Consider the following 23108-nt stretch of genomic DNA (forward strand, 5'->3'; position numbering starts at 1 on the left):
GTCTGTCTGTCTGTCTGTCTATATATCTATCTGTATTTCTACCCGTAGTTCTCTTAGTCTCTGTCTCTTCATCTCTCACAGTCACTGGCTCGGTTCCCCTGTCCCTCACTGTCGTTATCTATCTGTGTGTTTATGTATGTATGTATACTATGACTGTATGTATGTATGTATGTATGTATGTATGTATGTATGTATGTATGTATGTATGTATGTATGCATGTGTGTATGTATGTATGTATGTATGTATGTATGTATGTATGTATGTATGTATGTGGCTGTGTGTCTGTGTGTGTGTCTGTCCGTCTGTCTGTCTGTCTGTCTGTCTGTCTGTCTGTCTGTCTGTCCCTGTCTCTGTCTCTGTCTCTCTCTGTCTATGTCTCTCTCTGTATGCGATAAGTTATGTTAGAATTGTATTGTAGTTGGATGTCATACTTGTTAAGCTGTTATAATGTTGTTCATCTATTTTTTTCTTGGACTGCAGAGTGGTGCAGCTGTAGCAGACTTGTCATATGAGAGTGACAAAACGAAAGTCAACAAACTTGCTCATGGTTTAGGTAAACTAGTAAACTGTGAAAAGGAAACGTCAGAGGAACTTTTAGAATGTCTGAAAAGTACGCCATTGGAAGACATTCTAGCACCACAAGATCCAAACACGGTAAGAATAATGAAAGCGCGAAACTTCCAAAATGGTTGTCCAACTTCGCGTGATTTAGGGTCTTAGATAAATGGATTTGTTCGAATAAGCCGTAAATTCTGTACACTGGGGTAGGGAATTCTGGGTAAGAATGCAACAGAGGTGCCCAGTGACGTATGCTGACGTCACCAGTGTTCATATCAACCACCCCGTATATACAAATGCGATATTGCAATGGACATAGATACGACTCTCCACAGGAAGGTAAAAACGATAGATGTAGGCTCTTTGGGATATTAAGCTTTTGATTCGCATATTGATTGATTGCATACCCAGAATTCCCAACCCCAGTGTCCAACGAGTCAGTTCATGGCTAATAATTTAATGTAATGTTTCATCTCTAGAGAAGTTAGATAATAATTTAATATAGAATTGGTACGGTGCAAGTGATTGTTGTGCTTTACTGACATCAAGTAGAACTAGTAGGCCTAGGATGAATGAAATCAGCCTCACATTTGTTACCCTAGCACATTTTCACGTAAAACGTTTGCAAATAGTGATATTCGGAAAATAACACACGTTCACAGACGTCTCTCTCTCTCTCTCTCTCTCTCTCTCTCTCTCTCTCTCTCTCTCTCTCTCTCTCTCTCTCTCTCTCTCTCTCTCTCTCTCTCTCTCTCTCTCTCTCTCTGTAAGTATGATTACTTTCAAACAGTAAGCTTGTTTTCTTTTTTATTCTGTAGGGTATGTTGGCAAATGTGACTGGGATTGTTAGCCTTCTACCATTCACCCCATTCGTCGATGGACACTTCCTACCAGACACACCGATAAAGCTTGCACAGGAGAAACGTATCAACAATGTCGATGTTATGTTAGGCATGATGGCGCAAGAAGGGTCGTTAAACTTAATTATGGTGGACCCGACCATTATTGAAAAAACTTCGATACTTTTAAACAGAAGTCAATTTGATGAAGCTGTGTCTGCTCTAGGAATGCTTACCTCCTTAAAAAATGACCCACAATTAATAGAAGCGGCAAAGCTCATCTACATTGACTGGGATCATGCAGATGATCCAAATTCTAACTATTTTGATTCATTTGTACAATTATTTTCTGATGAAATGATGGTTTGCCCGATCGATGTATTTGCTCGTGCTCTTGTTGAGGCAGGTTTGCCGACATACTACTATTTAATGTCACATATTCCGGCAAAGTCTATCTGGAAAGTAAATTGGGCCAAAGCTGCACACGCAGAAGATTTAGCCTTCGTGTTTGGATCCCATTTTAGAGAGAAGGGAGATTGGATAATGCCACAGGTAGATCTAGACGTTTCTCTCCAAATGATGAAATACTGGACAAACTTTGCTAAAACTGGGTAAGCGAAGTATAAGGCGTTATATTTGTACTTGATTTTAGTTTTGTGGTATTTTACGAAATGCTATCCTCTGCAATGACTGGGATCATGTTAGATCTCATAAAATATATAAATCCGTAGTGGTTTGACTTGAGATGGAGATTTATCAAGTGGATGTGAATTAGTAATTAATAGGTGATAAAATTATATATTAATTTGTCTTTGCTAGAGAATATGGCTTACTTTCATATCGCGTTATCCAATTTAGCAATGGACAATAATAAATCCAAAACTTAACAAGTACAAAGTCACCAAATAGAAATTTGTAAGCAATGTATCGCTTTGAAAAATATTTCAGTAGATTTTTGATGAAGTAAGCCTTTGGCCATTCAATGTTTCTTATTGTCATTTTTCAGTTTATTACTTTGGACTTTGGGCAGATGATATTTATTAAATTGGTTAGCAGACTTGTGAAGAATTATGAAACAATTGACTCGAGATCAGAATGCTTTCATCTATTTAGCTAAATATTGCATCTGTGATACATTCTGTTATATCTGTACATATTTCCAGCAACCCAAATTTATCATCAGAAGATGCCGAATTAACATCTGAAGAGAAATCAGTGGAATGGCCTGCATTCACTGTACCAGAAATGTACTACAAAGATATATCAACAAGTATGCAGACAAAGAGAGCTTTGAAAGCTAGAGAATGTGCTTTCTGGAATAAGTATGCTTCAAGGCTTGTAGAAGCTTTAGGTAACTACCTGCTGTATATTTTCTTTGGAGTCATTATAATGAGTTGAAGAAACAACACTAACACAAAATACACTGGAAGCTTCTTTTGCCAGAGTTGAATAAATGATAACTTTTTGTATAATGTATTAATTTAATATGACGCTTAATATTTGTATATTATATAAATCAATGATGAACAAAATGCATTAACTTCAGATCTCAACATAAAGAATGGGTTTATATTTTTTTGGGAGGGTGTAAAGGGGGAGGTGTGAAGAAGTGGCTAGTGAGAGTCATGGATATCTAGAGTGGAAAGGGAGTTGGGGGACTCGGATTTGGCAAACCGTATACCTTTGCACCCAAATCTTGCTGCATTATTTCTGTTCTTTTTATCTTATAGGTGAAGCGAAGAGCGGTTGTGATGCCAAGAATCCTGAAAATAAATACTCTGAGGAGGCAAATAAACCATAATGATATACATGCTATACTCGGCGCGACGTGAAACCTGCAGGGCAATATTCATTATAGTGAATTTCAGAAAATAAATACAACTGTACTTCATGATAATAATTGTAGATATAAAAATGTGATGATTAAGTGATTACTGCTAGCAGCTTAGATTTTTGGGAGAAAATAGCACCTCAGTAACTAATGAAGTTCCTTGATGCTACATATGCGTATGGCCATGGACATTTCTTACATGGTTTTATGGGATAAGTCTGTGTTATGACATCACGTGTCATTTACCACAATCTCGTTGTCTTATGAATCTTTATTTTATGACCAAAATATTCTTCATGTGACTTCATTGTACATTTTTATATAGCGTCGTGCTTTTGTGATAAAGATGGAAACCTCACTAGCTGCTTCTCATTTATTCTTTGTAGTACCCTAGCAACCTTATGTGTATATATATATATGTGTATATAACTTGGTGAGTATCAATCTGCTAAGACAGTGCTCTATACCGCAGTGGCAGAGCGTAATAGTTTTGGTAGTACTGGAACTCTTTCTTGGTTGTTACTCGGAGTTTCACGCATAGTGCGATCATCTGACAATTGTCTGATGATCGCACTATGCGTGAAACTCCGAGTAACAACCAAGAAAGAGTTCCAGTACTACCAAAACTATATATATATATATATTTCTAGACATAACGCTCAACCTCAACAACGGTAAATATTACCCTTACAGGAAACCCAACGACAACCCCATGTACATACACACGCAGTCTAACCACCCACCCAGCATCATCAAGAACATATCGTCAGCCATCGGCCGTAGAATTTCCGACATATCATCCGACGAACACATCTTCAACCAGGCAGCCCCACTGTACCAAAATGCACTAAAAACCAGCGGCCACAAAGAGAACATCACGTACACCAGCACCCCGACGCAGAAAAACAAGAAAAACAGAAATAGAAACACCATCTGGTTTAACCCACCATACAGCAAAAATGTAGCCACCAATGTAGGCAAACGATTCCTCAACCTAATCACAAAACATTTCCCAACAGACTCTAAGTTACACAAAATATTCAACAGAAACAATGTCAAAGTCAGTTATAGCTGCATGCCAAACATGGCTACCATAATCAAAGCGCATAACGCCACCATCTCCAACAGCGAAACTAAACCCACTCAAAAACCCTGTAATTGCAGACAGAAAGACACCTGCCCTCTGAACGGCGAATGCCAAACGGAAAACATCGTATACCAAGCCACCGTCCACGGAAAACAAACAAAAGTATATATCGGTCTAACAGAGAACAACTTCAAACAGAGATACGCCAACCACAAACAGTCATTCAAACATGAAAAACACGAAAACAGCACAGAACTATCAAAACACATTTGGAAACTGAAAAGAAACAATGAGCCTTTTTCCGTATCCTGGTCCATCAACAAGAAAGCCCAAGCATACACCAATAAAACAAAACGATGCAACCTGTGTTTAACCGAAAAACTAACTATTATTAAAGCAGACAAAAGCTCCACACTAAACAAAAGAACTGAGTTGATATCCAAATGCCGACACGAGAATAAGTTTTATTTGTCCAACTTCAATAGAGCATCTATCACCTAAACTATTAAACCCGTTAGCTAACGGAACATCAAAGCCCAACATGGAACAACCCGCCAACACTTACTTGTCCGCACCCAATAACCCACACAATAACAACCAACACCTCCACACATACAACACCTACCCACCAACACAGACAATAGTGATGGTATTTCTATTGTCTACACTCTATATATACAGCACACCCAGAGAGTAGGCCTCAGAGTGTCTGATGATCGCAATATGCGTGAAACTCCGAGTTACACCCAAGAAAGAGTTCCAGTACTACCAAAACTATATATATATATATATATATATATATATATATATATATATATATATATATATATATATATATATATATATATATATATATATATATATATATATACCAAACGGTATATATATAGTTTTACCGAAGTAAAACTATATATATATATATATATATATATATATATATATACATGTATATATATATGTGTGTGTGTGTGTGTGTGTGTGTGTGTGTGTGTGTGTGTGTGTGTGTGTGTGTGCGTGCATGCAAAGACGTGCGGCACGTTTCATCAATAATGACTAAAGAAGGGAAAGCAGCGTCACCACCATGTTAAAGGAACTTAAATGGAAACCACTATCAGAGCGAAGAAGAGAACAACGACTTCAGGTCATGTTTAGAATCACAAATGACCTAGTTGCAATCCTTGCTGAAACCCATGTTAAATTCAACCCTCGTAAACCCAGGAAACCACATTCAAAAACTTTACTTATACAAACATGTAAAACAGGCACTTTCAAACATTCCTTCATCCCACGAACTATTATTGACTGGAATCACTTACCTGATAGCATTGTAACTTGCACAAATTTAGATCAATCCATATCTGGTTTATCAGAAATACCAACTCATTATGACTAGAGACTGCGTACCTGTAGGATTACTGCTCAATATTTGAGTTACTCTGCAGTATTATACAGATACAGATACAGATACAGATGCATGCATGGATACATGCGTATATGTATGATACAGCTACAGATGCATGCATGCATATATGCATATGTATGTATGTATGTATGTATGTATGTATGTATGTATGTATGTATGTATGTATGTATGTATTGTTGTGTCGGTTTATTGGACTTTGCCTAAAATGGGAATAACTATTACCCCCATTGGTTCTGCGTTGTTCATTTTGTGTCCACGTATTGGTTTTCCAAATTGTGGAATACTGTCATTTAGTATTCTACAAAAGGTGTGATATACCGAAGTAATATTCTGAAGTCCTTGGTTAAAATCCTACAGTAGTAGAGCCCATTGATTTTGTAATTTGATGGATATATTATTCAGTCGTGTATTTCAATTTCACTTTTGGGTTATTCCTAGAGTAGACTTACATGAAACCATGGCGACCCCCCTCCCCGATTGAACCACACACATTAACAATACAGATCTTTCTCAAACAGGACAACAACATCTTTGTATGTTTAAGTAATGCTTACATGTATGTTGTCATTACAGCCGACGGCATACATGTACATGTGCTATTAGTGTACTGAGGTCAAAGGTAACATAGGAGTGAACATGTCTGGTGTACCAAAGTTGGTTGTGCTCTCCGTGCTTTTTTACGCCTCGTTGGTTAATGCCAATGCAGGCGCTGAAAATCCACGAATTGAAACTAAGGCTGGTACAATTTTTGGTACAGTAGTACAGTTTAGTCATGCAGACACCGACATCAAGCGACCCGTGCATGTCTTCAAGGGCATACCGTACGCCGAACCTCCAGTTGGAGAATTGAGATTCCGACCAACCGTACCGAAAACATCATGGGAAGGAGATTACAACGCAACATTTCAACGACCAGCATGCCCACAGAGAGAGTTGCCACTGTTACCTTTGAATGAGACGATTGACGAAGACTGTCTTCATCTCAATGTCTATGTTCCTATCCCTGTGGTACGTATTTGAAAATTAGGTCATAGACATACTTACTTAACGGTTACCTTTGTTTTTTACAGTCACACAGTGTCTGTGATTGGAGGACAGAAGGTAAAGCCTGCCAGTGTGTACATAAATGCGAGTATTTGTAATATATACTGATAAAAAACAATTAAAAAAAACATATAAATATATATATATATATGTGTGTGTGTGTGTGTGTGTGTGTGTGTGTGTGTGTGTGTGTGTGTGTGTGTGTGTGTGTATATATATATAACCGAGGAATCCATTTTTATCCTTCCTGCAATACCTTTATGAATCAACCTTGCATATTTACTGTCTTTGTCATAGTACAATGCACAGGCACTCGAATCAGTGTGTATGATTAAAAAAAAATGTGTGTAAATTGACATACAATTTTTTTAAAAATCATACACATTGATTCGAGTACCTGTGGTACAATGCAGTCTGTAGTACTCAACTAACAAATATTTGAGGTCAACGTGCGACTTGTCAAACAAACAGGGAATGACTCATCACCAGCTGACAATGCCAGCCAGTGCACTTTGTGGTCTTATTACAACCATAGACCCTCCACCAATCATATCATGTATCTACAGTTGCATATACCCTCGACTATGATCTGTGCAAGTGTATACATGCCCAATGTGACTCACGTCTTCTGCAAACTCAGATCAGTATGTCTGAGCCGTTAAGTAAGCAATCAGTTAATAAGTAACACTGTTGTTATAAACAAATTGGGTTATCAGGTATCCCTAATAACCGAATTTATACCCTTTAGCTGTTTTTATACCCTTTAGCTTTAATGTTGAATAGTGTTTGGCATGTACAGGATTAGCAGTCCTCCGAATATACATAAATATATTTCATGTATATTAAAAAAAACTACTGCCACTGGTATTTGCACATAAAAAAACGAAACATGTGCAAAAAGCGACGATATTTTTTGAGTATTCGTAAATACCTAATAACGCGATTTGTAAGACTATCTGTATCCATTGTTAGGAGTTTCTTCGGAAATATAACCTTCGGGACTCCGACATATCTTTCCCCCACTCCCCGTTCAGTCAGATAGTTAGCCTGCAGTCAGTACAGCACAGGGACCCAGGAATCGTGTGACAAACAAAACAAAACAAACAAACAAATAAAATAAATAAACTATCAAATAAATAACAAATGAACAAGCAAACGAAACGACAAGTATAGGGACAAATAAAATAATTAAATAAACCAGCAAATAAACAGATACTCATGGGGTATACTAGATATGTTTTTTGTTTTTTTTATACCCAAGGCATCATCTTTTATAGTGATCTTGCCGGCCATTTCCAGACGCTAGCGATCCGACTGGTTAGCTCGGTATGATATGAGTAAATCACTTTATAAGTTATCGTCCAAGTAAATAACATAGTAACAATGGTAAGACCGTATAAAAACAGGATAACACACAAGTCACAAGTAAATATTCTTTTGGGTCTAGAAATGATGAGTTATGTGTATAGACGATGTGTCTTATATAACCGTTGGGGGAGAGCACCATACCAGGGGCATGTACATGTATAATGTACGACAGTATATAACAATGTCATTCATTTCAGGATGGTTTGTTGACTACTGATTTTTGTTCCTTGATATTCCAGCCTGATAATGCAGCCGTAATGGTATGGATTCATGGTGGTGGATTTTATATGGGCTCTGGAGCTGATACCTACTACGATGGCATTCCATTGGTTGCTCTCAATGACGTCATCTTAGTAACCATTAACTATAGATTAGGTGCACTTGGATTCCTGTCAACAGGTGGTTATTACTAATAAGTCTCATTACATAACTAAATTTAGTGGTCTGAGATTAGATCTAAGCGTTCAGTATATGCCCAGACCACTTGCAGTGGTTTGAGGTATATGTCATGAGTAATTTAAATCTTAAATAATTTAGATGTGCGTCAGTCTGTGCTTCTCTTTGTCTCTGTCTGTCTGTCTGTCTGTCTGTCTGTCTGTCTGTCTGTCTGTCTGTCTGTCTGTCTGTCTGTCTGTCTGCCTGCCTACGTCTCTCTCTCTCCCTCACTCTCTATATGAATACAACAAATTGCTTATTACTAAAAAGTGTACCTTTCTTGACCATTAGCCATTGATTACAACTTAAGCGGTATATTATATATGGTAGCTAAGAATGTTACTTAACAGGATGGTATCACGATATATGTTATGTGACTACCATGTAATGCTACCTAATTATGTATTAATACATTCTGTGACTTTTATTTGATGCTCCCTAAACCCCAGACCACTATTACATTCTTTAGGTGGTCTGAGCCTGAACTAATACTCTATAGATAGGTTTCAGTTTCTATCAAAGAGTGGGCGTTATTGTCATCCATCCATCCAGTCATAGTTAATATATGTAGACAATTCGTGAGGAGCAATTATCAAAAGTTGCGTGTTTTTGTACAAAGCATTCAGTGTACATCTAGTAAAATGTTGGTTCACAGTGTCACAATGTATTAAATACATATATTAGCTGGGAAATCTTAATATTTCAGGTGATTCTGTCATACCTGGTAATTATGGGATGTTGGATCAAATAGAAGCTTTGAAATGGGTCCAGAACAACATTGCAGGTATGTCCACTCACTCAGTCAGTCAGTCAGTCAGTCAGTCAGTCAGTCAGTCACTCAGTCACTCACTCACTCACTCACTCACTCACTCAGTCAGTCAGTGATTGATTGATTGACTGACTGACTGACTGACTGGCTGGCTGGCTGACAGACAGACTGACTGACTGACTGACTGACTCACACACTCACTCAATCTCGCACTCACTCACTCACTCACTCACTCACTCACTCACTCACTTTCTCACTCACTCACTCACTTTCTCACTCACCCACCCACCCACCCACCCACTCACTCACTCACTCACTCACTCACTCACTCACTCACTCACTCACTCACTCACTCACTCACTCACTCACTCACTTACTGACGTGCTGGGAAATCTAATATTCAATTCATAGGTGTTTAATACGGTGACATTTTTATTTGATCATGAACTGCTATAGCTTAGGGTGTTTGCGATTTGGATACATTAAGTACAAATTATTCCAGAAATAACTATAACTGTCAAGAGAATGCATGAATGATTAATTCTTCAAATATTTCAGTGTTTGGAGGAGATCCAAAGAAAGTGACCATATTCGGGGAGAGTGCAGGGGGCATAAGCGTTAGTTATCTTATGCTATCGCCATTAAGTGAAGGATTATTTCAACGTGGTATAATGCAGGTAAAGTGGCATGTTATTCATTCTCTCTCTCTCTCTCTCTCTCTCTCTCTCTCTCTCTCTCTCTCTCTCTCTATATATATATATATATATATATATATATATATCGCTCGCTCTCTGTCTGTCTGTCTGTCTGTCTGTCTGTCTGTCTGTCTGTCTGTCTCTCTCTCTCTCTCTCTCTCTCTCTCTCTCTCTCTCTCTCTCTCTCTCTCTCTCTCTCTCTCTCATTCATTCATGATAACATATGTTTGTACTGTATGTGTTCCAAAAAGAGCATGACACCGGTCCCATTGCATTATTATTGCTATTATTCAGCAAATACTTTCTTTGGTTTCAGAGTGGTACGGCTATGATGGAATTGACAGTCACGATTGGTAACGAAAAAGCCAACAAAATAGCCCACGGTTTAGGTAAATTAGTAAACTGTGAAAAAGAAACGTCTGAGGAACTTTTAGAGTGTCTGAGAAGTACGCCAATGGAAGACTTTCTAGATCCACAAGACCCAAACACGGTAAGGATAGTGGATGGAGGCATGACACAGTCTCAAAAATCCAACACTATTAAAGTACGATTGAATATGTTTGGTTTGCTTGTAAGCATGCTAAATTCTTGTGCATGTCCTGAAACCTGGAACTACTTTTAATATTGTGACAATGGAGGAAAGTTTCTTGAAAGTCACTCCTATTAAGATATGAAGCACGTCAACACATTCGGAATCACATGAAATTTGGGAAATCGAGAACATTTACTAATATACAATTATCGATTTTTCATTAATTTTGCTTGAGAAGCTGTACATGTAATTACATCATTTTCCCACTGTTTTTTTTTTCATTCAGCTGGAAAATACCAGTGACCTTGTCACTACTATCCCTCCAGCGATTCGTAGTGACAAGGCCTCCTAAGTCATTCGTATTTGATTACAATTGGCAGAACGAAAAAAATATTGGGGAATAATTGTCGTCTATATTGTTATCGTTCCACAAATTTCCGAGTTGCATCTGAAAAAAACAAGCCTTGTGGGAATTCGTGCAACTTCAAATTTGAGCTAAACATGTCATATTAGCTCAATCAACACAGTCACACCTACTTAGTACATATAGATGGGGGTCATAGAAATACTAGTGACGATATGCATGATAAATGAAATCATCCTGTACATCATAGCTATAGATGTAAGAGTAATCTCATATTCACTAACGAGCCTATCGACCTCTGTAGCTACTAAATGTATACACTTCTTCATGTGTTTGGTTGTTTTCTTTACAGGGTATGTTAGCAAATGTGACTGGGTCATCAGCATATGCTATACCATTCACGCCATTTGTTGATGGAAATTTCCTACCAGACTCACCGATCAAACTAGCACGGGAGAAACGCATTAATAAGGTCGATGCTATGTTAGGTCAGATGACACACGAGGGGTCGTTAGCAACAATGGTTATTGACCCTAACGCTTTGGAAAAGACTTCGATGTCTCTCAACAGAAGTACGTTTGAAGAAGGTCTATCTACTGCGGCAGTGTTTTCATTGTTAAATAAGGATCCGCAGTTATTAGAAGCGGCAAAAATCGTCTACCTCGACTGGGATCATGTAGACGATCCAAATACTGACTACTTTGATCCATTTGTGCAGATATTCTCTGATGAAATGATGACTTGTCCAACCGATCTATTTGCTCGTTCACTTGCTGAGGCAGAGTTGTCGACATATCACTATTCAATGTCACATATTCCGGTAAACTCTATCTGGAAAGTGAAATGGGCCAAGGCTGCACACGGAGAAGATTTAGCCTTCGTTTTTGGATCCCATTTTAGAGAGAAGGGAGATTGGGTCATGCCACAAGTAGATATAGATGTTTCTTTCCAAGTGATGAAATACTGGACAAACTTTGCTAAAACTGGGTAAGCCGATTATAAATTTGTATGATACTGTATTTCTAGTTCGTGATTCTTGTACTGTAGTCTGTTCTGATAACGTTTACTCTGCACTGACTCAGATCAGTGATAATGCTTAACCGATACTCAGTGATAGAGATAGCTTCTAGGTAGCGCTAGCGAAAACTATATTTCTTCATTTGGCTCTGCTTCATGGGTAGGAACCTTTTGGTTTGCCATTACATGTACTGTCCACAAATAAAAAATATCAAATTTATGAACTCAAAATGTCTTGAAAAATATTGTTTTGGCAAGAATATATTAAAGACATTTAGGTTTCCTATGTGTGCTTGTTTCCCAGAATTCCTCACCCTATTACACAGAAGATATTTTCTGGGTCAGGTTTGCCGATTTTTAATCTATTTTGCACGATGTAGAATTGAATAAATTGATTTTCTGGATCACATTGAACAAAACAGTGGTTTAGATTCTGGTATAAATGTGAAGGTTTAATATTTTATTGATTATTTGCCGTATGAAAATATTATTAAACAATTAACAAAAGCTGTCCTTATCACAAATATGACGACTGTGATAGCTACTGACATGCTTGAACATACATTTTCAGCAACCCGAATTTATCATCAGAAGATGCCGAATTAACACCTGAAGAGAAATCAGTGGAATGGCCTGCATTCACTGTACCAGAAATGTACTACAAAGATATATCAACAAGTATGCAGACAAAGAGAGCTTTGAAAGCTAGAGAATGTGCTTTCTGGAATAAGTATGTTCCAGGAGTCGTGGCAGCTTTAGGTAACCATCTTCTGTATGCTTTGCTGTAATGAAATATCTGTCTGAAAATGGCCTCGGGTTCTTGCTGGATTTCAAATCTAGCCACTCTCACAATTGACGCTAGTAGTGCTCCGAAGTTATGTGAACCAGTGGCTGCAGGCAGCAGCAGCCAACAAAAAAAATTGAGGCATTTTCTTATTGTTTTTCATTATTCATATAATCACAACACAACACAACACAACACAACACAACACAACACAACGTCACATTTTCTCAGTTGGAATAGCGCGCGAATTTGAGGTTTTCATAATTAACTGGCTGGCATGTTTGATAGAGTACACAAAAGGTTGGAGCCACACGCCAAACACAGCCCCCTTTTAAACCAAATCTTACTGCACTACCATTTATGTACCTTTAATCCTGCAGATGCAGCAAAGAACAAGTGTGGTGAGGCTTCTGAGAATAAATACTCGGAGGAGGCAAATGAACCATGAAGACATAAAAGTCTACTTCATTGAGTAACATGAAGCCACCGGATGGTTCTCACTGACTTTAAACCAACACATCCACTCTGATTTCATGATTTAAGTAATTATGCTACATATCTTACAATGGCACGATGCAAACTGAACATAATTTGGTACATGCATTGGTGATAACAAAAGTCCATGTACCATATAAAATTTGATGATGTACAGCTTTTAGTTTTAATGACTCATTTACAAAAGTAATGATTTTCAGTAATTAGGCTATATCTTCAAAATGCACACTAATGTAATTGATGATGCACTAGCACTGCGGTCGAGGACGCGCCCTCTGTGTCCGAGATACTTCTGTCCGTGTTTTTTGTAAGCTTATGAGCGCAAGGTGAAAAATCGCTCTGGGTCAGTTCGGCATCGTCTTTCCTAATTTTGCCAGCTGAGAAAATAGTTTTTGAGGAGCAAACATTCCATATTACAATTTTTGATATCTATCCAAACATATGATATTTTTCTATTCACATTTTCATAAAATTTTGGGCTGATTTTTTGAGTCGTGGATCCATGGAAATTACGGTAGCACAGGTCATGGCATGCACAGGTCATATCTAGTATGGCACAATAACATTGTGGTTTCTCGATTTTGCGATAGAAATTTAAAAAATCAAAACCATACGATTTTAGAACAGATTCAAACGACTTAAAATCTTTAAATTTTATTGCTAGTAACACAAAGATAAACATTTTGAACCAAGCAATTGTAGGGGTCTGAACTTGATATTGAAATCTGAATACTACTATTACTAGTTCAGATTTCCCATAGAAAAATAATGGCCGCGTTGATTATATGACTACGAAACTTTGCTCAGGTTCATTTTTTTTTCAAATGCGCACTAATCTGTCTGAAAATTCGTAAATAGAGACTGAAGGGATTTTGTAAAAATCTGTTCGTTTTAAATTTTGAAATTTGTGTTTCCTTTCTGAAGAATTATGTAGTATCGCTGACTAATGTAGACAAAAATACACACAAGACAGAAAAACCATGTCATATCATGATAAACCGGCACATTTTACCATGTAAACCTACATAAATATGGACCTCTAACGTCATTATTCTGTGAGTGTTACACGTAATGACTTAGCATTTACTTCCGCAAAAAATAATCTTTAATTTTATCAAACCTCCGTGGCGAATAAAGCTAGAATTTCGAAATATCACGTAAATCTCAACCCAAAAAATAATGTTATCAAAAGGTCAGTGGTGTGTTTTACGTACGCTCACCACGTGGTCAGTGCACTCGACTCCATGTCGGAAAATCGATAATCTTTTCACTAGACTTTGCAACATTGTATAATCAAATATTGCTGCCCTAAACGCTTTGCGCATTTACAGGACAAAAACGACCCACGCTGGACCCCAGTGCAGTGCTAGTGATGCTTTTTACTTGCAATGACTCATTTGCATAGTTAGGCTATATCTTGCACATGTACTTTTCAGTGTTCAATAAAATTTGTTACCTTCAAACACAATCGCATATGTTCTGTTTCATTCCAAAATTACTGTGTGTAATACCCGGGTGTTGTAGTAGGAATGGAAATCTAAAGAATTTGCCCTTATAAGGCACGGTCTTAGACTTTTCCTTATACGGAGCATTGGAGGTGTGTTACCTGGTCTTACCTCATTGGTTGATTTGCATGCATGTGATCTATGGGGTGGAATCGGAACGTGGGGTGTATATCTATATACACTGAATCATGACGTCATTGCAGATTCGTGTGTACTGTACTGATGTCAAAGGTAACATTTGTATTACGCTGACATGTCTGGTGTACCAAAGTTGGTTGTGCTCTCCGTACTTTTTTACGCCTCGTTGGTTAATGCCAATGCAGGCGCTGAAAATCCACGAATTGAAACTAAGGCTGGTACAATTTTTGGTAAGGTAGTACAGTTTAGTCATGCAGACACCGACATCAAGAGACCCGTGCATGTCTTCAAGGGCATACCGTACGCCGAACCTCCAGTTGGAGAATTGAGATTCCACCCAACCGTACCGAAAACATCATGGGAAGGAGATTACAACGCTACATTTCAACGACCAGCATGTCCACAGAAAGAAGTACCATTTATACCTTTGAATGAGACGATTGACGAAGACTGTCTTCATCTCAATGTCTATGTTCCTATCCCTGTGGTATGTATTTGAAAATTAGGTCTTGACATACATGTACTTAATATATAACGGTTACCTTTGTTTGTACAGTCACACAGTGTCTGTGATTGGAGGACGGAAGGAAAAGCCTGCCAGTATGTACATAAATGCGTGTGTAATATATACAGATAATATGTATATAACCGAGGAATCTATTTTTTTTAATCCTTCCTGCAATAACCTTTATGAACCAACCTTGCGCATTTACTGTCTTTGTCAGGGATAGTACAATGCAGTCTGTAGTACTCAACTAACAAATATTTGAGGTCAACGTACGACTTGATTGTCAAACAAACAGGGAATAATGACTCATCACTAGCAAACAATGCCAGTGCACTTTGTGGTCTTATTACAACCATAGACCTTCACCAACCATATCATGTATCTACAGTTGCATATACCCTCCACTATGATCTGTGTGAAGTGTATACATGCCCAATGTGACTAATGTCTTCTGCAAAATCATATGATTATCTCTGAGCCGTTAAGTAATCAATCAGTTAATAAGTAACGCTATTGTTATAAAACAAATCGGGTTTTCAGGTATACCTAATACCCAATATGATTAAAATCCGATGGAGATGTCGGCTAATCGTTCATTGCTATTTTACCTTCGTTTTTTTTTAGCCAGATCGCCTCCAGGCTAAAAAATGTAAACATGTACCAAGAAGGGCAAAATAACGAAGGTAAAATAGCAATGAACGATTAGCCGACATCTACATCGGATTTTAATCAGATTGACCTAATACCCGAATATACATAAACATATTATATATATATATATATATATATATATATATATATATATATATATATATATATATATATATATATATATATATATATATATATATATATATATATATATATATATATAAAAAACTACTGGCACTGGTATTTGCACATAAAAAACGAAACACGTGCAAAAAGCGGTGACGATATTTTTTGAGTATTGGTAAATACCTAATAACGTGAGAAAATTTAGAATGTACAAAAAACGGTGGGAATTTTTAATGTGTACATGTACCTTTATACTTAAACTTTGACCATGATATTACCAGCTATACATATTTACGCATAATTAGGTAACATGAAATCATGTGCACATGTAACAATATGTAAGGCTATCTGTATCCATCACAGTATTTTACCAGGGTCTGTTAGGAGTTTCAGGCTCACCAATTTACGACTGCCTATAATAAGTAGTGTGCAGGGTTGATAGTATGCTGGCTTTGGAAATATAACCTTCGGGACTCCGACATATCTTTTTCCCACTCCCCGTTAGTAAGGTATGCATGACATCGGTAGGAAATCAGTAAATCACTTTATAAGTTATCTTCCAAGTAAATAACAGTAACAATGGTAAGACCGTATAAAACAGGATAACAACACACATATCACAAGTAGATATTTGGATCTATAAATATTTTGAATTGATGAGTTATGTGTATAGACGGTGTGTCTTATATAACCGATGAGGGAGTGCACCATACCAGGGGCATGCGTATAATGTACGACAATATATAACGATGTCATTCATTTCAGGATGGTTTTTGACTCCTGTTTTTTTTGTTCCTTGATATTCCAGCCTGATAATGCAGCCGTTATGGTATGGATTCATGGTGGTGGATTCTCTATGGGCTCTGGAGCTGATACCTACTACGATGGTATTCCATTGGTTGCTCTCAATGACGTCATCGTAGTAACCATTAACTACAGATTAGGTGTACTTGGATTCCTGTCAACAGGTGGTTACTACCAATAAGTCTCATTACATAACTAAAATAGATCTAAGCGTTTTTACATGTATATGCTCAGATAGTCTTGCTGCTAGACGTTCGGACTTTCATCCGATACGTTAAGCAAACGAAGTTCGCAGCGAGGGCTTGCCAGAACATCTAGTCAATGTCATTTTCAGACTTCACATTCCATTGAGATGACATATGGCCATAGGTTGGACCATGTATGCATATAGATATGTTAATATATTCAATAACCCATGACCTCTATAATGCTAATGTTCTAGAATACTAATGTCCAATATCACGTGATAATAACAAATTGCTCATCAATTAATGGTAATTGTGAGTTTGATGAGTGTGTTGACGTTGTCATGCACACATTTCAGTTAAGGCTTTGGTGGTTATTTTTACAAGCCCCTCCTTAAGCTGAATATACATGAAAAAAAATTAGCTATTGTCCTCTGTTTGTGCTTGTCTCCAATGCGGCTCTCTGATTGGCAGATGTTCCATCCTCAATACCGAAGTTCGGTCATCGTATTGCGGAAGAACATCAGCGGTCTAGCAGCAAGACTAATTCTCAGACCACTTTTAGTGGTTTGAAGTATATGTTATGGAAGCATTAAATGAGTAATTTGAATCTTAAATAATTTAGATGAACGTCTGTCTGTCTGTCCTCCCTCTCTCTGTCTATGTATGTATGTATGTAGGTATGTATATATGTATGTATGTATGTATGTATGTATGTATGCCTCTGTCTGTCTGTCTGTCTGTCTGTCTGACTGACTGACTGACTGACTGACTGACTGACTGTCTGTCTGTCTGTCTGTCTGTCTGACTGACTGACTGACTGACTGACTGTCTGTGTGTCTGTCTGTCTGTCTGTCTGTCTGTCTGTCTGTCTGTCTGTCTGTCTGTCTCTCATTCATCTAGGCAAAACGTGAAGAAGCAATTATCAAAAGTTGCGGGTTTTTTGTAAAAAGCAATCAGTTTACATCTAGTATAATATTGTTTCAGTGTCACTAATGATGTTAAATCTTAATATTTCAGGTGATTCTGTCATACCTGGTAATTTTGGGATGTTGGATCAAATAGAAGCTTTGAAATGGGTCCAAAACAACATTGCAGGTACGTTCACTCACTCACTCACTCACTCACTCAGGGGAACAGTATCTTTAAAAACGAACTGGTTGTACATAGGACCCTGCATGTCCTGAAGTTATATTGAGATTGCTATGAAAGAAGATTTCAAGTTTGAACGTTTACAGGTCGTGTCATTAAACGAATGTCGTTAGGTACTTACTGACTTCCCGGACTTGTCTGAAAATCTAATATTCAATTCATGGGAATTTCATAACGGTGACATTTTTATTTGATCATGGACTGCTATAGCTTAGGGTGTTTGAGATTATGATACATTAAGTACAAAATATTCCAGAAATAACTCTGCGTAACTGGCAAGAACATGCATGAATGATGAATTATTCAAACATTTCAGTGTTTGGAGGAGATCCAAAGAAAGTGACCATATTTGGGGAAAGTGCAGGGGGCATGAGCGTTAGTTTTCTTATGCTATCGCCATTGAGTGAAGGATTATTTCACCGTGGTATAATGCAGGTAAAGTGGCATGTTATTCATTCAATTATATAAATTCATTCTCTCTCTCTCTCTCTCTCTCTCTCTCTCTCTCTCTCTCTCTCTCTCTCTCTCTCTCTCTCTCTCTCTCTCTCTCTCTCTCTCTCTCTCTCTCTCTCTCTCTCTCTGACTCCTATTCACGATAAGCTGTGTTTGTACTGTGTTTCAAGAAACATGACACCGGTCCCAATGTCGTGTTGTGGGACGTGCGTGGCACATACTGTCCTGTTATTTAGTAAATACTTTCTTTGGTTGCAGAGTGGTACGGCTTTGTTGGAAGTGGGATTCATGATTGGTAACGAGAAAGTCAACAAAATAGCCCACGGTTTAGGTAAATTAGTAAACTGTGACAAAGAAACGTCTGAGGAACTTTTAGAGTGTCTGAGAAGTACGCCAATGGAAGACTTTCTAGATCCACAAGACCCAAACACGGTAAGGATAGTGGATGGAGGCATGACACAGTCTCAAAAATCCCGATTGAATATGTTTGGTTTGCCTGTAAGCATGGTAAATTCCTGTGCATATCCTGAAACCTGGAACGACTTTTAATATTATATTAGTGACAATGGAGGAAATCCTCCTGAAAGTCACTCTTGTTAAATAGACATGAAGCACGTTAATAATTTTTTGCGGAATCACATGTAACGTGGGATATACTAATATACCAATTATCGATTTTTTAAAATGAATTTTGCTTGAGAAGATATAATAAAATCATTCGCCTGGAAACTACTAGCGACCTTGTCACTATTCCTCCGGCGATACATAGTGACAAGCCCCCCCCCCTAAGTCACTCCTATTTCCCTGCAATTGGTAGAACGAAAACAAATATTGTGAAGTATGTAATTGTTGTCTGCGTTCCTGTCTACATAAATTTCGAAGTTCCGTCTGAAGAAAAAACCGTCCCTGTTACTTCAAATTTGAGTTATCTATTCAGCTATATATGTCATATTAGCTAAATGAACACAGTTACACCTCCTTGCAATTGGTACATATGGATAGGCCAAATATAATAAGAATATGCTATGTGAGATCATCCTATACATTGTTGGTGTAAGAGCAATCTTATACGGCTGGTGTAAGTATTCACTTACCCGCCTATCGACCTATATATGTAGTAAATTGATAAACTTCTTCATGTGTTTTGGTTGTTTTCTTTACAGGGTATGTTAGCAAATGTGACTGGGTCAGCATCTGTTATGCCATTCCCGCCATTTGTTGATGGAAATTTCCTACCAGACTCGCCGATCAAACTAGCACGGGAGAAACGCATTAATAAGGTCGATGCTATGTTAGGTCAGATGACACACGAGGGTTCGTTATCAGTAATGGTGATTGACCCTAACGCTTTGGAAAAAACTTCGATGTCTCTCAACAGAAGTACGTTTGAGGAAGGTCTATCTTTTGCGGCAATGTATTCATCGTTAAATAAGGATCCGCAATTATTAGAAGCGGCAAAAATCATCTACCTCGACTGGGATCATGTAGACGATCCAAATACTGACTACTTTGAGCCATTTGTGCAGATATTCTCTGATGAAATGATGACTTGTCCATCCGATCTCTTTGCTCGTTCACTTGCTGAGGCAGAGTTGTCGACATATTACTATTCAATGTCACATATTCCAACAAACTCTGTCTGGAAAGTGAAATGGGCCAAGGCTACACACGGAGAAGATATCATGTTCGTGTTTGGATCCCATTTTAGAGAGAGGGGAGATTGGGTCATGCCACAAGTAGATATAGATGTCTCTTTCCAAGTGATGAAATACTGGACAAACTTTGCTAAAACTGGGTAAGCCGATCATAAATTTGTATGATACTGCATTTCTAGTTCGTGATTCTTGTACTGTAGTCTGTTCTGATAACGTTTACTCTGCACTGACTCAGATCAGAGGCAATGCCTAACCGATACTCAGTGATAGAGATATCTTCTAGGTAGCGCTAGCGAAAACTATATTTCTTCATTTGGCTCTGCTTCATGGGTAGGAACCTTTTGGTTTGCCATTACATGTACTGTCCACAAATAAAAAATATCGATTCGAAGTTATGAAATCCAAATGTTTTGAAAAATATTGTTTAGGCAAGGATATATTAAAGACATTTAGGTTTCCTATGTGTGTTTGTTTCCCAGAATACCTCACCCTATTAATATTACACAGAAGGTATTTTTCAAGTCAGGTTTGCAGATTTTTAATCTTTTTTGCACGATGTAGAATTGAAGAAAATTATTTTCAGAACACAAGCTTTCCTTGTCATAAACATGACGACTATGATAGCTCCTGACATGCTTGAACATACATTTTCAGCAACCCGAATTTATCATCAGAAGATGCCGAATTAACACCTGATGAGAAATCAGTGGAATGGCCTGCATTCACTGTACCAGAAATGTACTACAAAGATATATCAACAAGTATGCAGACAAAGAGAGCTTTGAAGGCCAGAGAATGTGCTTTCTGGAATAAGTATGTTCCAGGAGTCGTGGCAGCTTTAGGTAACCATCTTTTGTATATGTTACTGTAATGAAACGTCGGTGTGAAAATATTTTAAATCTACTCACTCCGATAGTTGACGCTAGTAGTGCTCCGAAGTCATGTGAATCAGTTGCTTCAGGCAGCAGCAGCCACTGACAAGAGGGAAACATTTTCTTATTGATACGATCATAATTACAACCTGCCCTCGCAGTTTCTCAATACCACTGAATACGGTTGGACCGATGCTAAGTGAAACCGTTAGCAAATTTAAATCAGAGGTTTTTATACCGAACCGACTAGCAAGTTAATTAGAGGGAGAACACTAGACAAAGTTAGGGACACACGCCAAACTTAATCCTTTTTGTCACCAACTCTCCACTACTTTTACTTTATCTTTTAATTCTATAGATGCAAAAAAGAACAGTTGTGGTGAGGATTCTGAGAATAAATACTCTGAGGAGGCGAATGAACCATAAGGATATGAAAAGTCTACTCGAAGTGTGACGTGAAACACATGGAAGTATAACCGAACCCGTCAAACCATCAGATGGTTCCCGCTGACATGGCATGAAGATAAAATCATGTTTTTTGTTTGTTTTTTTGTTTGTTTTTTATTATTGACAGTAGTCATTAACACATGTTTTATAGTATTGTTTGTAGATGTCTTGCCTTTCCATTGCTACCATACTGAACCTTTGGAAGACTTCATTTTTTACTATACCATGTACTTTTCAACACATATTAAAACATGCTTTGTAATAAAGAACACATGAATTTCCAGGCTCCATGTTTTACCATAACGTTATACCCACTGCCTGCCTGCCTGTCTGTCTGTCTGTCTGTCTGTCTGTCTGTCTGTCTGTCTGTCTGTCTGTCTGTCTGTCTGTCTGTCTGTCTGTCTGTCTGTCAGTGTGTCCGTTTGTCCGTCCGTCTGTCTGTCTGTCTGTCTGTCTGTCTGTCTGTCTGGTTTTTATTTTATTTGACCATATAGACCCTACACGAAACACAAATTGTGTAGGGTGTATGATTTGATACTGGTTTTCATACCTTTACTATTCTTGACTTCCTCGTTATTGACAAGTTGTGTCCTTTCTGAGATCTTCCATTCAGTTTCCTCTATAGACATAGACCCATCACTTGGTGGAGGGTCTATCATATATATGACAACACTTCACACATTATCATTACCAAGGTATGAGTTTCACTCGCAGTTTACATATCATCTTATTCTCTGAGAGATCATCATACCAAATAAACATGATTATCCACACTATACCTCTGAAACCAGTATGCGAAACAGAATCAAATCAAATGATCGCTTCACCCTGTGGTTATGTATAAAATAATTGTTTGCCATCATAACAGTGGGCTGTATAAAACACAGTCACTGGTGGCGCTGTACAAGTGCTACTGTCCCTGGGTTAGTTCAGACACTGTGGCAAGCAGAAAACATTATATTTGTACCTTACAGCTAATGAATACTTTGCATAATTAATTATTTTTGGTAATTGGATATATCTGAAGAATGCATACTTCAAATTCAATATAATTAATTTTAGTACATACGTTAACCATAAGAAAACACACGTCTTGTAAAGCTTGTTGATGTACCTTTCACTGTTAATGAATAATTTGCGTAATTAACGATCCTTAGGCTATCTTACGACTACATACATCAATTTCAATACAATTCAGTACGTACATTAACCATAACAGAGTGCATATATGCTATAAAAGTTGTTTATTTCGCTTGAAGATTTAGCGAATAATTTGCATAATTAATTATTTTAGGTAAATACTTCAATGTCAATACAATTTGCTTCATACATTAAACATAACAAAGTTTATACGCCCTATAAAATTTGTT

General features: G+C 37.6%; 3 protein-coding genes across 3 annotated transcripts in view; all 3 read left to right on the forward strand.

Annotated features, from left to right (window-relative positions):
* Nucleotides 1-3199, forward strand: part of LOC144441356 (fatty acyl-CoA hydrolase precursor, medium chain-like) — an 8331-nt gene extending 5132 nt beyond the window's left edge. The window contains exons 5-8 of the mRNA XM_078130912.1: nucleotides 482-655; nucleotides 1378-2009; nucleotides 2562-2749; nucleotides 3129-3199. Coding sequence (XP_077987038.1) covers nucleotides 482-655; nucleotides 1378-2009; nucleotides 2562-2749; nucleotides 3129-3199 — 1065 coding nt within the window. The remainder of the gene's footprint in view (nucleotides 1-481; nucleotides 656-1377; nucleotides 2010-2561; nucleotides 2750-3128) is intronic.
* Nucleotides 3200-6369: 3170 nt separating this feature from the next.
* LOC144440805 (acetylcholinesterase-like) lies at nucleotides 6370-14652 on the forward strand. The gene is made up of 8 exons (XM_078130196.1): nucleotides 6370-6747; nucleotides 8391-8550; nucleotides 9293-9370; nucleotides 9914-10032; nucleotides 10367-10540; nucleotides 11299-11933; nucleotides 12535-12722; nucleotides 13128-14652. The coding sequence occupies exons 1-8, from the start codon at nucleotides 6376-6378 to the stop codon at nucleotides 13193-13195; spliced, it is 1794 nt and encodes a 597-aa protein (XP_077986322.1). The 5' UTR covers nucleotides 6370-6375; the 3' UTR covers nucleotides 13196-14652.
* Nucleotides 14653-14963: 311 nt separating this feature from the next.
* LOC144440803 (carboxylesterase 1C-like) lies at nucleotides 14964-22013 on the forward strand. Its single transcript, XM_078130194.1, has 8 exons — nucleotides 14964-15372; nucleotides 16979-17138; nucleotides 18180-18257; nucleotides 18628-18746; nucleotides 19023-19196; nucleotides 19928-20559; nucleotides 21074-21261; nucleotides 21650-22013. Exons 1-8 carry the CDS (start codon nucleotides 15001-15003, stop codon nucleotides 21715-21717), a joined length of 1791 nt encoding a protein of 596 aa, XP_077986320.1. The 5' UTR covers nucleotides 14964-15000; the 3' UTR covers nucleotides 21718-22013.
* The last annotated feature ends 1095 nt before the right edge of the window (nucleotides 22014-23108 follow it).

This window comes from Glandiceps talaboti, chromosome 10 (assembly GCF_964340395.1).
Source record: "Glandiceps talaboti chromosome 10, keGlaTala1.1, whole genome shotgun sequence".
Lineage (NCBI taxonomy): Eukaryota > Metazoa > Hemichordata > Enteropneusta > Spengelidae > Glandiceps > Glandiceps talaboti.